Source organism: Lagenorhynchus albirostris, chromosome 5 (genome assembly GCF_949774975.1).
Source record: "Lagenorhynchus albirostris chromosome 5, mLagAlb1.1, whole genome shotgun sequence".
Lineage (NCBI taxonomy): Eukaryota > Metazoa > Chordata > Mammalia > Artiodactyla > Delphinidae > Lagenorhynchus > Lagenorhynchus albirostris.
Window position 1 is genome coordinate 61,882,444 of NC_083099.1, and position 19,836 is coordinate 61,902,279.

General features: G+C 42.1%; 2 protein-coding genes across 16 annotated transcripts in view; one reads left to right on the forward strand and one right to left on the reverse strand.

Moving 5' to 3' along the window:
• MCF2L2 (MCF.2 cell line derived transforming sequence-like 2) overlaps positions 1-19,836 on the reverse strand; it is a 196,884-nt gene that overhangs the window by 62,188 nt on the left and 114,860 nt on the right. The window lies entirely within an intron of this gene.
• Positions 146-18,170, forward strand: B3GNT5 (UDP-GlcNAc:betaGal beta-1,3-N-acetylglucosaminyltransferase 5). 15 transcript variants are annotated; one of them, XM_060150092.1, is made up of 5 exons: positions 146-495; positions 4,394-4,499; positions 6,887-6,978; positions 10,284-10,369; positions 14,287-18,170. In XM_060150092.1, the coding sequence occupies exon 5, from the start codon at positions 14,583-14,585 to the stop codon at positions 15,726-15,728; it is 1,146 nt and encodes a 381-aa protein (XP_060006075.1). In that variant the 5' UTR covers positions 146-495; positions 4,394-4,499; positions 6,887-6,978; positions 10,284-10,369; positions 14,287-14,582; the 3' UTR covers positions 15,729-18,170. The 15 variants fall into 15 exon arrangements, with proteins under 15 accessions (XP_060006075.1, XP_060006076.1, XP_060006072.1 ...); XM_060150093.1 differs by having other exon boundaries at positions 6,887-6,970; positions 10,265-10,369; XM_060150089.1 differs by having other exon boundaries at positions 6,887-6,970; positions 10,284-10,431.

Sequence of the window (19,836 nt, forward strand, 5' to 3'; positions counted from 1 at the left end):
ATTACATGTATTAAGTATTTTGAATGGGGAAAACACCTCAAAGAGGACATTCATGCGGATCCTAGCTCACAGTTGATGATCTGACTAAATGATCTCAAATAACTAAAGAGGTGTGGAGAAGCACTTCCTGGAGTTGCCATGCACCGACAGGAATAGACTCAGGCGGGACCCATCACCTTCCCCAACACGCAGGGGTGGCGTCAAAGGTCAGGCCAGACTGGGCTTCGTCAGTGACGCCAAGAGGGGCAGGAAACGCGGCACGCTGGCCGCGCCCCCGCCCTCCTCTGGGAGCCCCTGATTGGGTCCCCCGCAATCTGCCCTCTGCAGCCCGCTCCCCTCCGGGGAGGCAAGCCCAGCCGAGAGCCGGCTGCCCAGCCCCTGACCAAGATTTTAAACGGGCAAGTTTTGTTCCGGAGACCCCCATGACTTTAGCTTCGCTGCCAGGAGGAGAGCCGACCTGCGATTTGGGAGTTTGAGGAGCTGGTCTTGAACTTGGTGAGTTTTGCTTTAAGCTCTCTTTGAAATTAAGTTGGGATTGAAGGTGGGGCGGGGTGAGTCTCTCCCCACCGTCCCACTGCATTCTTAAAACGAACCGCTGTAGCGAAGCTGTATGCTGCAGATTAGAGTTTCCTTCTTTTGTCACTGAGGCCCCCAGAAGCTCGAGGCGTAAGTGGTGTGACAAGAGATCTTTTAAAGTCTAGCCTGCCCTTAGACCTCTTGCTCTGAAAAGGAAAATAAGGTGCTCAGAGAACTGCAACTCAGTCAAAACTTATCTCCCGCAGATGAGTAAGCCTTTGCATGTTCTGAACGAATGGATCGCCTGTCTAACAAATTCTACCTCCTAATGCAAACTGTACGGAGACCAGTTGTTTCATATGGAATTAATATATGTGATCAATCGTACCATTTAAAAAAATGCTCTGCATCCCACCGCATCCTAGCAGGGGCCCAGGCCCCTGGTGGGTGGAAATGTAGTCTTCTCTTCCGGATCACTAAATGTGGTAAGTTCTAGCCCGCTCGGCGGGGATAAATCTCAACTCCCCGCCTGGTTTGTTCTTTGTGAGGGGAGACTGACTCCCTCGGTCCACAGTGGAGGGCTCCGGACCGCCCGGCCTCCGCCCCGCCCCTGCCCGGCCTGGCCGCCTTGCCGCGCCGCGCCTCTCCGCAGGAGCAATTCCCGGGCTGCAGGACCGGAGACTCGGAGTCTGTTCCGCCTCCTCGGTGAGGTTTCCAGGGCCGAGAGGGGAAGAGAGTCGCGAGGAGGTGAAGGCACGCGCGTTCGCACGGTGGCTCAGGTTGGAATGCGCGCTGGGGCCGGGGAGGCACGGCTGAAGCAGACACTGGTCCGGAGCGCGCCCGGCCCGGCGTCGGGAAGCTGGGGCCGCCCTACCCGCCGCGGGTCAGGGCTGCCCGCAGCCCGAGAGCGCGGTGGGGAAGGAGGCGCGTTCCCTCTCCGGAGCGCCTTTGTTTGCTCGGGCCTGCGGGCGGGCGTTTAGCGACCGTGACCCTGGGCCGAACCTCCGCCCAGGTGCAGCAGGTAGGCTGGGGGGCCCGGAGCTCCGGCGGGGTGAAGTGTCCCGGCGCCGGGCGGGGTTCCCTTTCCTCGGAGCTTCCGCGAGGCGGCCGCTTCGCCGCGATGCCGAAACCGTCCGGAGCCGGGAGGAGAACACCGAGCCCTGCGGGCCTCCGTTCCGGCTGGTGGCCCCCAACCTTGCAGCCACACCTAGGCTGCAGGGGTGAATTCGGGTAGAAATCCTGTGTCGTGTTGGGAGTTGGGAAACCGCCAGACTAGGGAAGCTTTCGGTGAGTTACTGGCTGGGGAAATGGAGACAAGGAAGGAGGCAGGCGGGGAAACTGGAAAAAGAGACCTCTTTCTAAGTGGGGAGGTCTTTGCCACGCTTTCCTTTGACTCTGCTGAATTTTATTTTGCATCCTGAAGTGACAGAGTAAATTGCTTACTCAGATACCACTTACGTAGGTCCAGAGTAGGAACTTTTCATCCGACTCTGACTACACACCTTATATTTTTCTTTCCCAGTGTTGGTTTTCATAGTTTATGGGTCATGTTAAAGGGACACCAAAGTTGTAATCGCTCCGTGGCTGGTGGTGGCTTGGAGCTAATATTTAGGGTAATTCTCTGATGCAAGTACATCCATTAGAACTGGATTTGTTCCTCTGTGCCTTTATTTTGGGAAACTTTGCCTGGTCCCTATGGGGGAAGGGAGAAGGGTGTGAGAAGCTGAAACTGACCCAGAAAAGGATGATTGAAGGTAGCTGTATTCAGTGGTGGCGCTGAAAAGATCCCATCCTGAACTTTCTGAAAGGGGGATTGGTGATTAGCACCTGAGGTTTTAACTTTCTCAAAAGAAACTTATGGTAGATTTTATATCCTGTGACAGGGCGGGGGAGAGGGGGGAGCTGCTTTTTGGAGTCAACTCTTTTTTTTTTAAAGAAGATAAATTCAATACCTGAAATGTTTCCATTAAATACTTAAAATGATTCTCCCCTTTCCCTCTCCTTCTCTCTCTCCCATCCCCTCTCCCACAGGCACTCTCCTTGAGTGTTTACTGAGCACCCTCTGAGGAAGAGGGTGACTCAGTCTGACTAATCTCAGCCCTCCAGGAGCTCACCGTGACACCTGAAGATGGGAATGAGTGTTGTGACAGGGAGAGTTCAAGCTGAAGCTCAGAGAGGCTGTTTCTGAGGAAGTGAGAAATGAGGGATGTTTAGGAGGCATAGATGATATTGCACACAAATGCTTTGACCACACACACATACACACACCCAAGCACAAACACAAACCATCAGAAGGTGGAGAAGAGTTTTCAACATAAAGTGCAGGCTTTAGCAAGGAAAAATGTCACATTATATTTCATTAAAATAGAGATCAAATTTCCCTTTTATAAAAGACTGATTCAAATGAGATTGTAAGAAAAGGAAATAACTTTCAAATTCTCAAATATAGAACAGCTTGAATAATAACTCATGGGTTTTGAAATGGGTCATCTTTTAAAATGGGTCACTTTGGCTAGAATCATTGTACTCGGTGACTTTCAAATAGTCAAGGTAGAGTTCTTTCTGAGGACCAACTGCACTAGAGTCTACATAACAGAACATGGGATGTGGTAGAAAGAAACTGGGAAAAATTCAGAAGGAAATGATTTCTTCTCAAAGTAACAAAATGTATCCTGTCTTTTTGGAGTGTTATATATACTCAACTGAATAAATCTTAGCTTTGCATTTTATGGCACATTATACCTTTTGGGGAATATTTCCATAGCCATTATTTTATTCCATTGTGGAATAATCTTGTGAGGAGACGTATACATTGTATCTATGTTCCAGAAATTGAGGAACAGCAAATTATTACAAGAGCCCTGCTATTAGATATAGAATCTCTGCCAGCAGAGATTTAGCCAGAACAGTGTAAATCTAGAATATTTGTCTTACAGTTTGCGTATATAAAAGAGATATAAGAATTCATATTTAAAGATAAGCAACTTGATCAGGTGAGATGTAAACTTTGAATAAACAGAAGTGATTTCTTTTTGCATTTTAATGCTAGACATTCAGAGGCTGGCTTTGACCAGTAACTTATTTATCTTCCATAGTGAACGTTTTAACACTAGAAGCCAGTTTTTTTTTTTTTTTAAACAGAAAGGAATGTTCTACCAAGTCTGCAGGCAATAAGCCCCCTAAATTCCAAGTTCAGAGCACTATTACCCAGCTTAAGATTCCCTGAAATTTCATTATTTTGTCTCTTTTATTCCTTTTCTACAACTCTTTTGACAACGTTTTGGTTGTGCTCTAAGCAAAGTAAGTTAAAAAGATGACTCCACTCAGGTTTCCCTCTCCATAATTTACAGGGCCTTACTTTTGGCTGTGTCCTTTGAAATGTATTTTTAAGTGCTTGTGGGAACAATATTGTTCTTTCCTGTAAAGCATAATGGAAGACCATGTTCAGTCAATTAGGAATGATACCTCTGTTCTCAGTCACAACAGTATTTGAGATGTATTAGTGGCCCTTAGCAATCAGATCAGTATTTCAAAAAACTCATATTCAATAAATATTTTTGAGAAGAATATAAAGAGTATAGCTCATCACTTTGAAAGGAAAATAACCCATAAAGAATATCGGCCATCTATTAACTAAACCATCATGGTAAAGATGCATCAGCAATTTCTAGAGAAAGGAAATTAGCATACATCAAACCCCTGATCTGGACCACATTCTGTCAATAAATCTTCTCAAATGATCCTCAGAAAACACTGTTGGTACAAGGTTTAGAGACAAATCAAGCTCATGCGATTAGTAAATGGAAGCTGCAGAATATAAATTACTTTTGTTCACATTCTAAAACTCTTGATTTTTCTACTCTCTTGACCCCATCAGGTCCAGATTCAAGGTTGCACCGGAACATTTTCCTACTCTGTTAGGGGATCTACACTGGAAACATCTCTGAAGCCCTCTCAGCATCCTGTCTGTGGCCTACTACACGGTATGTGATAAATTAATATTTGTGGAATGAATTAAATGTAGGTATTACCTACTTTCAGGGCTGTGCGGCATAATGCCTGGGATAGGACAGGTGCTTAAATGGTAGTTAATTTATAATAAATGTTGATCAGCTGAGTCAGAAATGTGTTATAAATATCTCTTATGTTTTAGACCTTCATTTTTTATACTCTGAACCCACAATCAAATGTGTCCAGAATGGGACATATGAACTGCCATTGGACAACAAGCTAATGTGCATAGCTTATATAACAGGTTTATACCAGGTTATATTGTCACCCTATTTTGAAATCACTATTTTTCATATCATAATTTGACCTCAGCTGTGTACGACTCCTCTCCTTTTATCTCATCCAATACTTATTCATTGAATACTTGCTTAAAACATCCTCTCTGAGTCCTACACGTTTTACTCTCTTCTCCTTCCCGCCTTCTTACTTTTTTCTTTACCCCCTTCTACCACTTTGAATCTCCACCCTTAAATTCCCCAATCTTCCTTGTGCAGGAAAGACTTTATGTACCCAAAGGACCCAGACTTACACGGTCACTTTTGCCCATTGTCTAGTGCTACTGAGATCAAGAAAAGGAAGGAGGGAAACTTGAGATGGAAGGTTAGGAAAAGGGTATGTTACAAAGAAAATAAGAACAAGCTCTGGTGAAGTGCAGGTGGTAGCAAAACATAAATGACTCCAAACTTTAGACAGTGAAGCAAATCTTTTGCCTTGGGTTGCTTCTCTTGGTTCTGCCCTACCTGCTTCCCTGTCCTCCCAGCCTTCTGGGAGCTCCAGGAAGAGCAGCTGTGCCAGTGCCAGAAAAGGCAGGTGAGGAGCTCAGGGACAGGGCTGTAACTGATCAGGTGCTTCTGAGCTGCCACAGGGTCTGGAATTTATGGAGGTTACATGGTTAATCCCATGTCTCAGTGCCTCAGTTTCTTCTTCTGCAAAATGGGGAGATAATTTCTCCCTCATAGGTTGTTGTGAGACTTAAAGAGTTACTATATATGTAAAGCATTCTGAACAGAGCCTGGTGCACAGTAAACACACCAAGTTAGTAACTGTTGCTAGACTGGGCATAAGGAGAAGTTTGTTCCTTAAGTAGGCAAGAAAAAAACTGTTAAGAATTGTATTTAAAGAGCAAGCAGCCCTGTCAACCCAAACAAATATGCCTCAAGAATGAATACAGAAGGCCAAGCTTAGAAAAGCAAGTGCTTGACCTTTCTGAGACCCTCTTTATATTTCAGCTTTTTTGTTTGTTTCAAATTCTGTATAATCAAACTGGTTACTGGGAAATTTCAGCAACTTTTAATATAATTCCTCTGAAATATAATATATTCTATAATCCCTCTGTCACCAGTTTCCTTAGTGCTTATCTTTACTTAGAGGCTGTCTTTACTTGTTTGGTCATTTTGTATTTCCCTGTCTTTATTTTTCCTATAACCAGCAAATAGAAATCGACACCCATGTTTAACTTATATAAAGAAACATATAACTTAGTTTACGTAAGTGGGGAGCAATACATTTTATAACCAGCTTTTCCCACTGTCCCATATCCATGCTTGCAGAGTTGAAATTTAAAGTCTTTGGACTAACACTGGATCAAGAACTAACTCTAAAAATGTATTCTTTGTGGAGGGATAACAATTCCAAATGGCTTGTAATCTTTGCCCATGGCTTGAGCTAAAGTTTCATAGCTAGTCACAGCCACAAAACACCTAAAGACAGCTGTTGAGTGGAATTTGTCCTTTTTTACCTTATATTGGAAATTTGATTAAAGAATAAAATATAATTGAGAGACTATCTAATTTTTCCCACTTAAAATGTGAGTTGTAAATTCACATTTCAGGTTGCTTCCTTCCTTCTTGAGCAAACAGAAGGGGAAATAGTGCTAAACAGTAACCCGTTGTGTTTCTCAGCACCAATTACTACAACTAATTTACTAAGAAAAAAATCTATGAAGATCAAATTATAGCCTTTCCAGTAAATTCAGGGCTTTTTATTCCTGATTTCTTTAACATGGCAGTTTGGCTCCTGAGGATTGATTCTAGCTATATTTAATAGGGAATAGATGATCAGAACAAGACAGGAAAAAAAATACTTGGAGTGTAGAATAAAATGCAACATAAAGATGGGAGAGAAAATGTTATCTTTCTTTCCTTTGAGTTATGCCTGGAAAGGAACCAAAAATTGTGTCTCACATGGGACTTTAAGTCATGAAAGCTTAAGCATAAAAGTATCAAGTATTGAGGCTTTTTAAAAAAATCTGTGACTTACTGGAGGAGCATCATTAGTCTATAGTCATACTTTTATCACTTTAATATTTTGTGCCCCAAACGACTGCCTCACTTGCCTCTCCCTTGCCCTCCCCTGACAGTGGTCAGTGTGCTTTACAGAGGGAACGGAGAGGGCTGGCCAGCCTGGGGAATTCCCGAAGAGGAAGCACATGTGGGATGAGATGGTGAGAATGTGTGTGATGTCTTTTCCTTTCTCTATGAAGCAGGAGGGGAAGTCATCAGCTAAGAGGAGGAGGACAGGCCTTGGAAGAGGGGGAATGATGTAGCATGGCTGGTGAAGAGCCTGGGAGAGGGAGAAGGTCCAGGACAAGTGGAGGACGGCCACACAGCCTTGAGTACTCTGCCCACAGCTGGACATCACCACTTGTGGTGATGCTGTCTGCCTGGTGCCTTATGTTTCTCCAGCAGCCCGCAGGTGTTGTAGAGAAGACAGGAATGACCCAAGGTCTGGGGTTGCTGGGGTGGAAGGCCAGGAACCAGGGAGAGGAGGGCAAAGGTGCCAGGTGATCCTGCATCTGAGACAGGGAGGCAGGTAGAAGAAAGGTCAGGAGATGGCTGGCTGGACCCGGGGTGTTAGGGGGCAGGTGGGGGGTGCAGAGGATTCCAGATGAATATTTAGAGGTTGTGGCTGAAGAGAGAGTGGACTGGAATTTGAAATTTCAGAAGAAATGCAGTTCTAAGTGAAGCCACATAAATGACTTGGGCTCCTTAGGCTTCTGAGTGTTGTATGTCTACTGGGTAAGACGTAGAAATGTAGTTTCCCCAAGATTGGATGTTGTTCATGTATCACAATGATGGCCAGAAACGGTGGTCAAGAAACAAAGGAGTGGACACAAAAATATATGCATTTTTGAATTCAAACCCACTGGTTTCTCTAGTTAACATTACTCAGCCTTCAGGTCTAGATTCAGTGCCGCTTGTCCTCCTGGAAGATGCCTTCCCTAACTCCACCCAACCCCACCTTGAGAGCCCCCTGCGCTCCCAGCACAGCTCTCACTGCTCCACGTCTGTCTTCCCACTCGAGCGCCAGGACTAGCCTTTACGTCCTGCCTTCCGACTGTCTCCATCTTAATTCTCTTTGTTACCCCATCTTAATTTTCTGACGGACCAGCCCTTTAAGCTAGTTCCTGTTTTTTCTTACTCCTCCCCCTTCTCCTTCCCCAGAGTTTACTGTTCCAGGCCTCTGCTCAGCTCCCCCACTGGAGAGCTCACCCATGTTCATAGCCTCCATCGTCTTTACACGCAGGGTGCCCACCGGACCTTCAGTCCTGTCTGCCTCCAGGCTCAGATTACCTACTGGACTTCTCTACCTGCTGTCTCTCCAACATCTCAGTCAGCGCAGCCTAAAGCCAAACATGTCCCCTTCTCACTCCTAACTCAGGAGACCCGAGTTCCCTCTTTTGTCAGGAATGCTTGAAACTAGGTCTCTCTCCTCTCCTTTACTCCTTTCCTTGTCACTCATCACATACCACTGGGGTTTTGTTTTTCTTGAGAGGGTCTTCTTTATTCCTTCCTTCCCTCCCCACTTCTACCATCCTAGACTAGACCCTCCTTTCCTCATTCTGCTTCAGTACGAGGCCCTGAAATAACCAGTGTCCGATCTCCTGGCATCCTGCATCCATCCTGCATACCGCTGCCAGAGTTTTGCATAAAGTTTAATAAATATTGACAAGGGAGTTATCACTAAAAACAAAAAGGGAAACTTCTGGGACTTGCTGCCCTGGGCACTCACTGGCTTCTCTGCCTTATTTTCAAGGTTCTCCATAAGTACACCCCAACCTCCTGCTTTCAAACACATGCCTGTTTCTCAAGGATTTGCCATATTTTGTTTCTTTCCTTTCTTGCCTGAAACAGACTGCTTGTCCTTCTGCAGCCACCTAAATCCTGTTCATCCTCAGGCCCTTCTGATCCAACTGTCACTGATCTCTACTCCTGGGGACACTCCTGTTGTGCCTGGAGTTGGTATGACCCAGATTAGTGCCAACACACTGTCTGTACCTTACTGTGACATCCCCGTTGCTGTCTGGGGGAACTGTGTTTTCACATGGGCACCATGAGTCTTGTCTCAACTAGATTGTAGGTGCTTTCAGAGCAGAGACCAGAAAATACGACTTCATGACTCCCACTATGCCTGGGATATTTCCATAGCAAATACTCACACACTCATAGAATTAATTGAAACACTGGACACTGAGGTTGTTTAACTTGAACTTAAAATGCCGACCTCATCATCTTGATTAAAATGTCAAAATTTACAGCAGATTTTGCGTAATATTTTAGGATCACAAAAGTAGACTCAGCAAAGAAATGGGTTGACAGCAGGAGTGAAGTAGAAGAAAATCAGGGTTCATTAGTGCCTCTAGATGCACTAATTATTTTTGTTTTTGTTCTTTTTTTTTTTTTGCGGTACGCGGGCCTCTCACAGCTGTGGCCTCTCCCGCCGCGGAGCACAGGCTCCAGACGCGCAGGCTCAGCGGCCATGGCTCACGGGCCCAGCCGCTCCGCGGCACGAACCCGCGTCCCCTGCATCGGCAGACGGACTCCCAACCACCGCGCCACCAGGGAAGCCCTGTTTTTGTTCTTTGTAATCAGAAAAGTTTAAAGAGCTCTCTCGTGAAGAAATATTCTTGAGTGGCTGAGGGGCACAGCTCCTAGACTGAAAAGTATTTGGGGGGGGGTCTGCTACCTTCTTTTCTGATGTTCCTACTCAACTTCTGTTCTTATTCTTCTGACTACTTCTATCAGGAAAGAGAATACTAAGAATATCTGTTCCTTCTCAATCCAGATAGAAGCAAACCCAAGTTATATTCCAAATATTTGCATATTTTCCTCTAACCAGCTCTTTGTCCTGTTCTCTCAGCAGGCTCTGAAGTCATCTGTAATTTTTATATCCCCTCCGTAACAATACTTTGATCCTTGCCCCCAGCTTGCAGATTAAGTCACCACAGCAGAGTGCAGTGAGGGGTGCCCGAGGTTATACAATAAATCTGGCCCCAAACGGGGTAGCCTTGGTTCCAACCTGTTGATTGGTCACCCAGCCGCACTGCAGGCACAAAGGAAGCTGCACCCACAGCATTCTGTTGTGGATGGTTGCTGAGTTCACAATCATTATTGGGATCGCTTTGTTTCCTGTTAGGACTAGCATTTTCTTTCTCCAGGTCAGGGAGGCCTGTGGGCTTCTCTATAGCCCCCAACCCAGCACTTTGAATACAGAAGCTAGAGGATGTGCTTTAGAGAAGCTTTATGGCTGTGTGAACCAGAGGGTGGGCCTTGATTGCCTGTGTGTGGTCTCCATCAGCAAAGCCAGGGCTGGGGCAATGTTATTTAGTTGTAACAAATGAATTTAGACCATGGAGGTGTTTTTGCTTTTGGTTGGAAAAGTCCGGGCTAGTGACTAAGTTCACTTTGGAGGAGTTGGGGTGTTCTTTTGCTATAAGAGAAGCTGGGTCCTCTAAAAGAGCCGTTTACCATTCCTAGGTCTTCCCCTCATCACATCAACACTATCAGGGAGACTTGGTTATGACGGACGTAAACAGTGGCTCCAACAATTCAAGCAGCTGCAGGTGGAGAAACCGTGTCTTAGAACTTCACACACTGTGCTGAGCCTAAAGAAGTAGCATGGGTTGTTGGCTTTGTGACAAGTTCTTTTTCATTTTTAAGAAAACAGTTGTGACTCTTAGAGGCCAACTGGGAACAATTGAAGAAATGTAGGAAAATGAGGGAAATACATACATGGCGGGGTAGGGAGGGGACAAAACCAATGTTATGGGCTGGTTTCTTGGCTGTAGTAGCAATGTTAGCAGCAACATTCCACCCGGGTGAGTAATAGACCCCATTCATGGGAGAGAGACTAGGGCCTCTGTGAGCGCAGTGTGCGAGTGGGTGCTGGCGGCGTTGGGCTGGTGGGCTGACTGTCTAGCAAGAAGCTCTGGGTTGTAAACAACTGTGAATAGGTGCAAAGCAAGCTGCCCTTGGAACATACTACTGAGTGCAGCTGCTCAGAAATGGGAAGCTAGTTTTGCCTGTGGTTCCAAGGGTTACTCTCCTCTTTGTTTCTTTCCCAGAATCTCTTGGAATAGAAACAGCAGATTCGTTTCAATTGAGAATTTTCTTAGAATTCTTAAACACTTACGCTGTCTTAAAATCTGCTGTTAGGGATTCCCTGTTACTTCGCATTAAGCCTCCAGTTCCTTCAGTATGTGTCGTGGAAGAAGTAGAAGGGGGTTTTGGCCTTCAGAGGTGGACCTTATCTAAGTGAGCACTGTTAAGACGGAGAGGAAGTGCCCCACTCCCCCCAAGCCAGTGAAAGTGATTGTGCAAAGTGTAGGCAGATGCCATCATCAGAAATGGATGCTCCCTGCTGTCCTTCACCTACCCTAGAGCATTCGGTCCGCCATGACCAGCCAAACTAAGGGGGAAATTACCAACCTCGATCTAGCCCTTAGAATAGTATTCCTCACCTTTTTTGACAGTAAAGCACAATAAAAATGCATGTTACTTTACAACCCTAAAGGTATATACACACAACACTTAAAGTTTCACAAAACAATACTTACACTTACTACTTTCAATGCACTCTGCCATTCTCTATTCTGTTCTTCCTTTTTCTTTTCTCTCTCTTTCTTTTTTTTTTTTTTAAAGCTGTTTGTGGCTTCCTAAGTGGTGCTAGCAGTTTAAAAATCTCTACCCTTGGGGATAAGATGCCTGTGCTGATTATCTCTAGACAAAGTCTCACTGAGGCTTGGTTCTAATCTCCTGTCCTCCTTGGACTTCTCGCATGCTTGGCTTTTGCAGTTATCACCCTCATGTGGAGTAATCCTGGGGGGATGTGAAAGGCCTGAAGTCAAGAAGGAATTCCCACAGCCCAGGTTAGGCCGGTACTGCCTAGTGCTCTCAGTGTGTGCAACTGGTTTTTAATCAGGGGCAAAGGGGAGGGGACTTGAGGATGAGGTCTTTGGGCACAAAAGCAAAGCCCTTGCCCCGGGGCTTGTGATGTGGGCTCAGCTACTCCGCCAGCCTGGACATCCTGGAATCTGCGTTGTCCTTTCCCTGTCAGTCTGTTGAAAGCCCAGGAGACTGATATGTCAAGCCCGAGGGGAGAGCCTGCTTCTCCAGGCAAAAGGTTGCATCTTAACTGTGGTAAGCACTGGGGACAGAATCCTCGAGGAAGGGTGGTGCTGTCTCCTAGTGGTAGGAGGAAAGGGAGGACACGTGGCAGGCAGTGGTGGCAGGGGCCTCATCTGAGGTGGTACCTGGCTGGGCATCCTGACCCCAGTTCTTCCCAAGTGACCAGCTGCTTGAGTGACAGGTGGCTCCACCCCCAGCATGGTTCTTTGCACCAGTGTTCAGAGAACGCCTACTAGGTGTCAGGCACTGACATGGATGCTGAGGTAGGTTATCTACAACAAGGCATCTATCTCGTGCCTTGGGTTAGAGTTCACAGTGTAATTGGGCGGAGGCAGTTAAGTAAAAAATCTCAGTACAAGAAGATGGATGTAAGAAGGTGTTGTGGCTACAATAGCCAGGAAGGACATGGAAGAAACCTAACTGTCCATCAATAGATGAGTGGATAAAGGAGATGTTGTACATATATACAATGGAATATTACTCAGCCATAAAAAAGAATGAAATAATGCCGTTTGCAGCAACATGGACGGACCTAGAGATTGTCATCCTGAGTGAAGTAAGTCAGACAGAGGAAGACAAATATCATATAATATCACTTACATGTGGAATCTAAAAAAATGGTACAAATGAACTTACTTACAAAACAGAAATGGAGTCACAGATGCAGAAAACAAACTTATGGTTAGCAGGGCGGAAAGGGGGGGAGGGATAAATTGGGAGATTGGGATTGACATATGCACAGTACTATATATAAAATACATAACTAATAAGAACCCTCTGTATAGCACAGGGAACTCTTACTCAATACTCTGTAATGGCCTATATGGGAAAAGAATCTAAAAGAGTGGATATATGTGTATGTATAACTGACTCATTGCTGTACAGCAGAAACTAACATAACATTGTAAATCAACTATACTCCAATAAAATTTTTTGGAAAAAAAAGAGAAAAAAAGAAGGTGTTACGGCAGTACAGGTAAGAGCAGGGGGCCCAATTCAGAATTCCCAGAGGCAGATGCCTGTAGAATTTAGTTAGGACTAGTAGACTTCCTTTAGCAAGGGGAGTGGGGCTAACAGGCCACAGGACTGCTGGTGCAAAGGCTGGTGTGTGTGAAATAGCAAGGGTGTCTGAGCTTTCAGCCAGTAATTTGGTATTGTCAACTAGTGGAGAGCATCTGAAGGGGTTTCAAGAGCTCAGGTAGTCTCATGGTTAGATCTGAGTTTTAGAAAGGTCACTCTGTGGGGAGGATGGGTTGGCCAGAGATCTTTCAGTCAGCTGTACTGGTCTGGCTGAGAAGTGAAGATGACATGAAAGGGTGAAGAGAGGTTTAGAAGAAGCAATTCACAAGATTAAATAATTAGATACAGAAGAGGAAGGAAAGGAGGACTTTCAGATTTCTGGCACAGACACATGAAGTGTAGTCAGACGCAAAGAAAAAATGGAAACAGATTTTAGGGGAGAAGACAGTAGAAATGGCATTTGAGTACCCCCATGTGCAGGTAATTATTATCTATCTACCTTCCTCTATCGATACCTCTATGTATGTTCCCATTTAATCTTCCCATTTAAGACTTCAAATTAAGCAGTGTTATTAGAATTTTTTACATTTCTGGGTTAGATGCATGATAAAGTACAACATACAGTAAGTGGCTGAGCCAGCACTGGTGTTCAAATTGCCTGACTACAAAGACAGTGCTTGTTGGTTATAATCCTGTGGCTTCCCAGTTTTGAACATGTTAAATTTGAGGTGCCTGTGGAGTTTCCAAATGGAAAAGTACAGAAAGAAGATGACTGTACAAAGGTCACTTTGGTTAGAGAGAGTTTGGACTATGCTTTTGAGAAGCATATCTCAACTCCTTGATTATGAACCTTGATTTGAAAAAAAAAAAATCTTACTCCTATTCCTGCCTTGTCTGGGGCAAGCTTTAATGGATTTTTACTATTAGGAACTTCCTTTTCATTCAGTATTGTTCCCTGAACTATATAGCTGCTGTCATCCTGACTATATTCCAAGTCAATAGATTCATCGATACACCCATTTGAGAAATTTTAACTTTAAGTATATAAGATGATAGACATACTGGATGCTTTTTTTTTTTTTAAGGTTGAAAAGAGAAAAGGGTCTCTGTATTCTGAATGAGAAGATGGTAGAGAGTGGTTCTTTCCCTCTCCCTGGATTCCCCTGAAAAAATAAACAGCTGTATGCCTCCCCGCAACACCAGCTGCCCCATCACCTTTTGTCCAGATCAGTCAGGTTACATATCGTTTTTAAGGAATTAAGAGTAGTCTGTTTCTTTTTGGTAACTCAGTAACCTATTCACTTCTCATTTTTTCTCTTTCTAAATCTAATAGGTTGCACTTAACTTTCACAAAAAGGAGTTCACAGAATAGCTGCGTAAGGCCAATCCCGAACTTAATGAAGGATGTCAGAGTGGGAGCATTCTGATGTGCCCGTGTCCTCATCCTGCAGTGTGTTCCGTTTTCTCCCCTTTCCGAAAAAAATGGTATTAAAATATTTTGTGAAATAAGAAGCTCCTTTTACATTTTTAATGACCAACATGCACATCTGTTCTAAAGAATACAAAGTCCTATGGTCTTGAAGAAGGAAGCACCCATTTAAAACTGACCCTGAATAAAAACAGACCTGAATGGACGTCAGAATGTTTGTTAGTGGCAGGAGAGTAAAAAAATGGCAATTTATTCAGTTATTTGCCACTTGTTTTCTACTAAGCCTCATGTTCTTCTGGATACCGATCGATAACCACATCGTGAGCCACATGAAGTCCTACTCTTACAGATACCTCATAAATAGCTACGACTTTGTGAATGATAGCCTGTCTCTTAAGCGCAGCGAGGATGGGGCTCCTCGCTACCAGTACTTGATAAACCATGAGGAGAAGTGTCAAACACAAGACGTCCTGCTCTTACTGTTTGTAAAGACTGCTCCTGAAAACTACAATCGCCGTTCTGCCATTAGGAAAACATGGGGCAATGAGAAGTATGTTCGCTCTGAACTTAACGCCAACATTAAAACTCTGTTTGTCTTAGGAACACCTTCTGACCCACTGACAAGAGAAAGACTTCAGAGAAGACTGGTTTGGGAAGATCAGATGTACAATGATATAATTCAGCAAGGCTTTGCTGATTCTTTCTATAATCTTACTCTTAAATTTCTTCTGCAGTTCAGTTGGGCAAATAGCTTTTGTCCACATGCCAAATTCCTTATGACTGCTGATGATGACATATTTATTCACATGCCAAATCTTATTGAATACCTTCAGAGTTTAGAACGAATTGGTGTTCAAGACTTTTGGATTGGTCGTGTTCATCGTGGTGCCCCTCCCGTCAGAGACAAAAGCAGCAAATACTATGTCTCCTATGAAATGTACCAGTGGCCAGCTTACCCTGACTATACTGCAGGAGCCGCCTACGTGATCTCTGGTGATGTAGCCGCCAAAGTCTATGAGGCATCACAGACACTTAACTCTAGTCTTTACATAGACGATGTGTTCATGGGCCTCTGTGCCAATAAAATAGGGATAGTACCACAATACCATGTGTTTTTCTCTGGGGAAGGTAAAACTCCTTATCATCCCTGCATCTATGAAAAAATGATGACATCTTATGGGCATGTAGAAGACCTTCAGGACCTTTGGAAGGATGCCACAGACCCAAGAGTAAAAATGATTTCAAAAGGTTTCTTTGGTCAATTATACTGCAGAATAATTAAGATAGTCCTCCTTTGCAAACTGACCTGTGAGGATACGTATCCGTGTAGGGCTGCCTTTGCCTAATAGTACTTGAATGTTGTATGTTTTCACTGTCACTGAGCCAGACGTGGATGAAAAAACCTTTAAATGTTTGTCTGTACCATAAGTGAAATGAATATGAAGAACAAAGAAATATTTTGAAAGCCCTGTCTATCAGAATGTTTCTTTGATTCTAGAAGCCCTTCAATATAACTTATCTACTTCATTGCCTAAATTCATATCAAGGAATTTATATTTAGACAAGGTTTATGAATACAAAACTAAAGGGAATTTCAAGTTCACAGTACCACGTGTATATTAGAGGTGTAGAGAAGTTATTAAGGTGCCTAGGTGTTAGAATAACTGCTTTTGGAAAATACCAAGTAAGTGTATAGTACAACATTTCAAAGAAATGGATATATTGTGAGACCAGGTATACAAGTTTATTTTGATTAAAGAGCACTTGATGGAGTTGGTGGAGGCAGGAGAGGATTGGCCTAGAAGAAAGTACATGAATCTGGTAAAAGAAAGTTTCCTCTTCTTCAGAGGAGATTTAGGAAAATGTACACAATTTCTTTATAAACTGTCAAATCACTTACTGTCACATCCATGTAGCTATTTTACCTGGATACTGTTGGAGTCATTTAAAATATATTCATATCTTTTTTTCAAAGTTTAATGTGAAATTTGAGAAGTCATTAGTTCTGCCCTAACTAGTACTTTATTATGGTTCTTTTTGATTATTAGAAAATGACACAAAACATGGACAGTGTCTTACTCATGGGGTCCTTCTCTAGAGAGAAATCATTGTTAATTCAAATAAGCTGATTTTAATTTAATGAATTTTTCAACTGGTTTTTAAATATTCAATATGGGTCTGTTTTTAAGGAAGCTATTTGAATTAAGTTTACATAGAGGAATATAATAATGAAGAATTCAAAAGGAAAGATAGAACATTAAAAGCCTCTTTTCTCCATAATTTATAAAATAAAAGTTTTAGTGTCTAAATTGTATTGATTACTAAAATTAGCCTACCCCTCTCCAACAGGGTCTCATAAACCACAGACTTTGTTCTGAGTTCAGCTTTTAAAATTGAGAGTATTAAACATCAAATCGAAGCTGTAGTATTTAAAAAAAATCTACTCTTTCATCACAACAACTGTCAGAGGTTATCTTCAACTTATAAATATTTCCAACTTCAAAGTAGAATGAAAGTGATAGAAAAGTCACCAGAATGAGATTTAAAGCATTTGTAAAGCTGTAGGTTTCTTGTAATCAAAGAAATGTGGCTGAGATCCAATAGCGCATTACATTTATTTTACAGAGCAGGATAAAAATGTGGCTATGATGCAAACAACCTCCCCTCACTACAGAAAGAACTAGGTGATGTCTGTTGTTAGGGGGATTATATGAAAGCCAAAATAGTGACTTCAGCAAAAGCAGTCGAACTGATTATAAACCCTTTGTCTGCAGAGGCTCCTGTTAGGGAAAACTAAGATGTATCACTTAGTAAGATGTCTGAAACATGCAAAAAAACTAAAAAAGAATTCTCAGTATACACAACTGGATGATGATATGTATAATTTGTTGCAGGTAGCTTCTCAATGTTTACAGAAATTTTTTGTTAATTTTTTTCTATTTTTAAAATTGAAGCTTGTTTACATTGATTGCTCAGATAATTTAAAATTTTTAACTCATGTCAAAACTATGGTATCAAACATTCTAGTTTTTAGTTACTTTCAGAGTAGGTTCAGGGTTTTTAGATCATTACAGTTTTAATTTTCTGACCAATTTAAAAAACTGTAGAGAACAAAAGCGTATTTTGACAAACCAGGTTTATAATTAATTTTTATTAGTTGATTCTTTAATAACCATTTGCCTTTTGGCCATATATATGCCCTGTGTATCTATACTTGTAACTGTTTAAATTTGCCATTGGTTGAAAACATCAGTGTCTCTCTGGCCATCAAAATGATCTTGTTTACAGCAATACTTTTGTGAAACAGTTATTTATTTGTGAAAGAGCTCCCCTCAATTGTGTTCATCTTTTTATTTTTGCTTAAAATAGAATGAAACAGTTAAATATGAAGGAAATATGAAGGTACTTCCTTTTTTTAATAAGAAGGAAATTGCTAGACACTTCCTTCATCAGATTTAAAGTACTGAGAAGATTAATTGTAAATAAAGGATTCCAACCTTTTAAAAAGGAAGGAAAAAACTTTTTGGTGCTCCAGTGCAAGGCTGTCTTTTAAAAATCATCAGTAAAGGGAAAATAAACTCTTAGCCTGGATGGTCAATTGACAGTTATACACAGTGTTATTGCTAAAAACTTTTTACCTCTTGGTTGGTTTGCGTCTTTTTTCCATATTATTAATTTTATACCAAAATGTTAAATATTTATATTATTTGAATTTTGCTTATATGGCAAAATAGAGGGTTTTTAAAAATAAATCTATGATTTCCAATAAACAACTTGAAAATTGTCAACAGATGTGTATTTTCGCAAAGGTTTTTAAACTTGTGTGTGAACACCATTTGTTTATATAATCAACTAGTTCTGTTTAATGTCAGAGAGGTCTGTAGTACATGATCGTAATCCTATTTCCTGTTCAGACTTGCTGCTGTGCCCATGATAGAGGATTATTGTGTCCTCTGCATTGTGGAGCCATCTAAAATGCTTCTTTTGTTTGTTGAAAGATTTATGCTGGAATGTCTAGGTGAGGGAATTCTTCTTTCCTAATAGATTGTTCAGGAAAAGATGAAATAAGAACCTATCTATAGCCATAGTGCCTTAAGACATCATTTGAAAGGTCATATTTTCCTTTTATTTGATATCATTAGCTATTCAACAGTTGATTCAAATTTAGCCCTAGTCTCTTAACGCTATGAATATTCTTAGGCCTGCTCTGCAGTGTTTGGTGTTTCAGTATATCTGTACATAGTATGTGCTCATCTGCTTTTCACCTGATTCTGGCTTGATTCTTAGCATAGTACATGGTGTGATTCAATCTATATATTTTTTAAAACTTGGAAGCATCTGAATTATTTGGTTGTAGTAGAACTTTTACTTGCACGGCATGGCTGGGGTGTTTGTAGTTGGGACTAAAATGATGATGACTCAGAAGAGTTAAGTTGACCTATTTTAGGGACTTTAATTGAATACCATAGCTGCAGTGAGAATCAGACAGGGTTGCTCATTCTTCTGTAATAATGAGAGAAATGTTAGGTGTCTCCTTGACTCTGCTTTCCCTGCAGTGACTGCATTCTGCAGTTGGACTAGCCTCAGTCGCAGCTTTCATTATGATGTTCCTTTGCTCCAGACCTCAAAGGCTCCTTACTGCCCCAGCATCAAATCTAATCTCTTCTACCTGATTTTCAAGGCCTTATCTAATCTTCTTTTCCTCCTTCATTCCCTGTAGCTTTATTTTTCCCACTGCCGCTATTACTCATCACAGATCTCATTCATGAGATCTTACCTTGCATAAATTGGTTTCCCTTGCTAGGAACACTGTTTCTCCTGAAACTGTTGAAATCTTGGATTTACAACCCTACCCTTGCTCCTCCATTAAGCATCTCCTCCCCTCCCTCTAAAGTATATATTTAATCAAATATTTTATTGTGCTACCTAGGAATCACTTCATGTGTTTTTTCCTAGTTAAAATGTAAGTTATGAAGGGTAGGGACTATGCACAGTGCTATCACACAGTGCTTAGAATCATTATTTTTCCCAAATATAATAAAGTAATGTTATTCTGGCAAGCCATCCAAAAATGAAAAGAGATTAATTATTCAGGACCCTTAATGAACACTATCTGGTATAACATTTTACCTGCACTACTTAAAAGCTTATAATTTATTCAACAAAATCTGACTGCTTACTATGTGCCAAGCATATTGTACCTATCAACTCTAGCCCAACAAATCTGTATTAGTTATACATAAAAACTCAAATCTATAAAATCAAAAATGAATAAGGGAATATAGATTAAACTGCTGCAGCAAAGATGGTGATCTTATAGTATTTATTCAAAGCTGGTTGTAGAACTAAAACAGTAGTCTTATAGATTCTCCTGTTTCCTTAATCCACTGGCTAATTTTGCCTTTTCTCAAAGATCTTTTGCAAGAATCTTAGATATTTTTGTTTCATTAAATG

Bases quoted from the DNA above. Each gene is read 5' to 3' on its own strand.
- B3GNT5 (XM_060150092.1), top strand. From the start codon at position 14,583: ATGGACGTCAGAATGTTTGTTAGTGGCAGGAGAGTAAAAAAATGGCAA.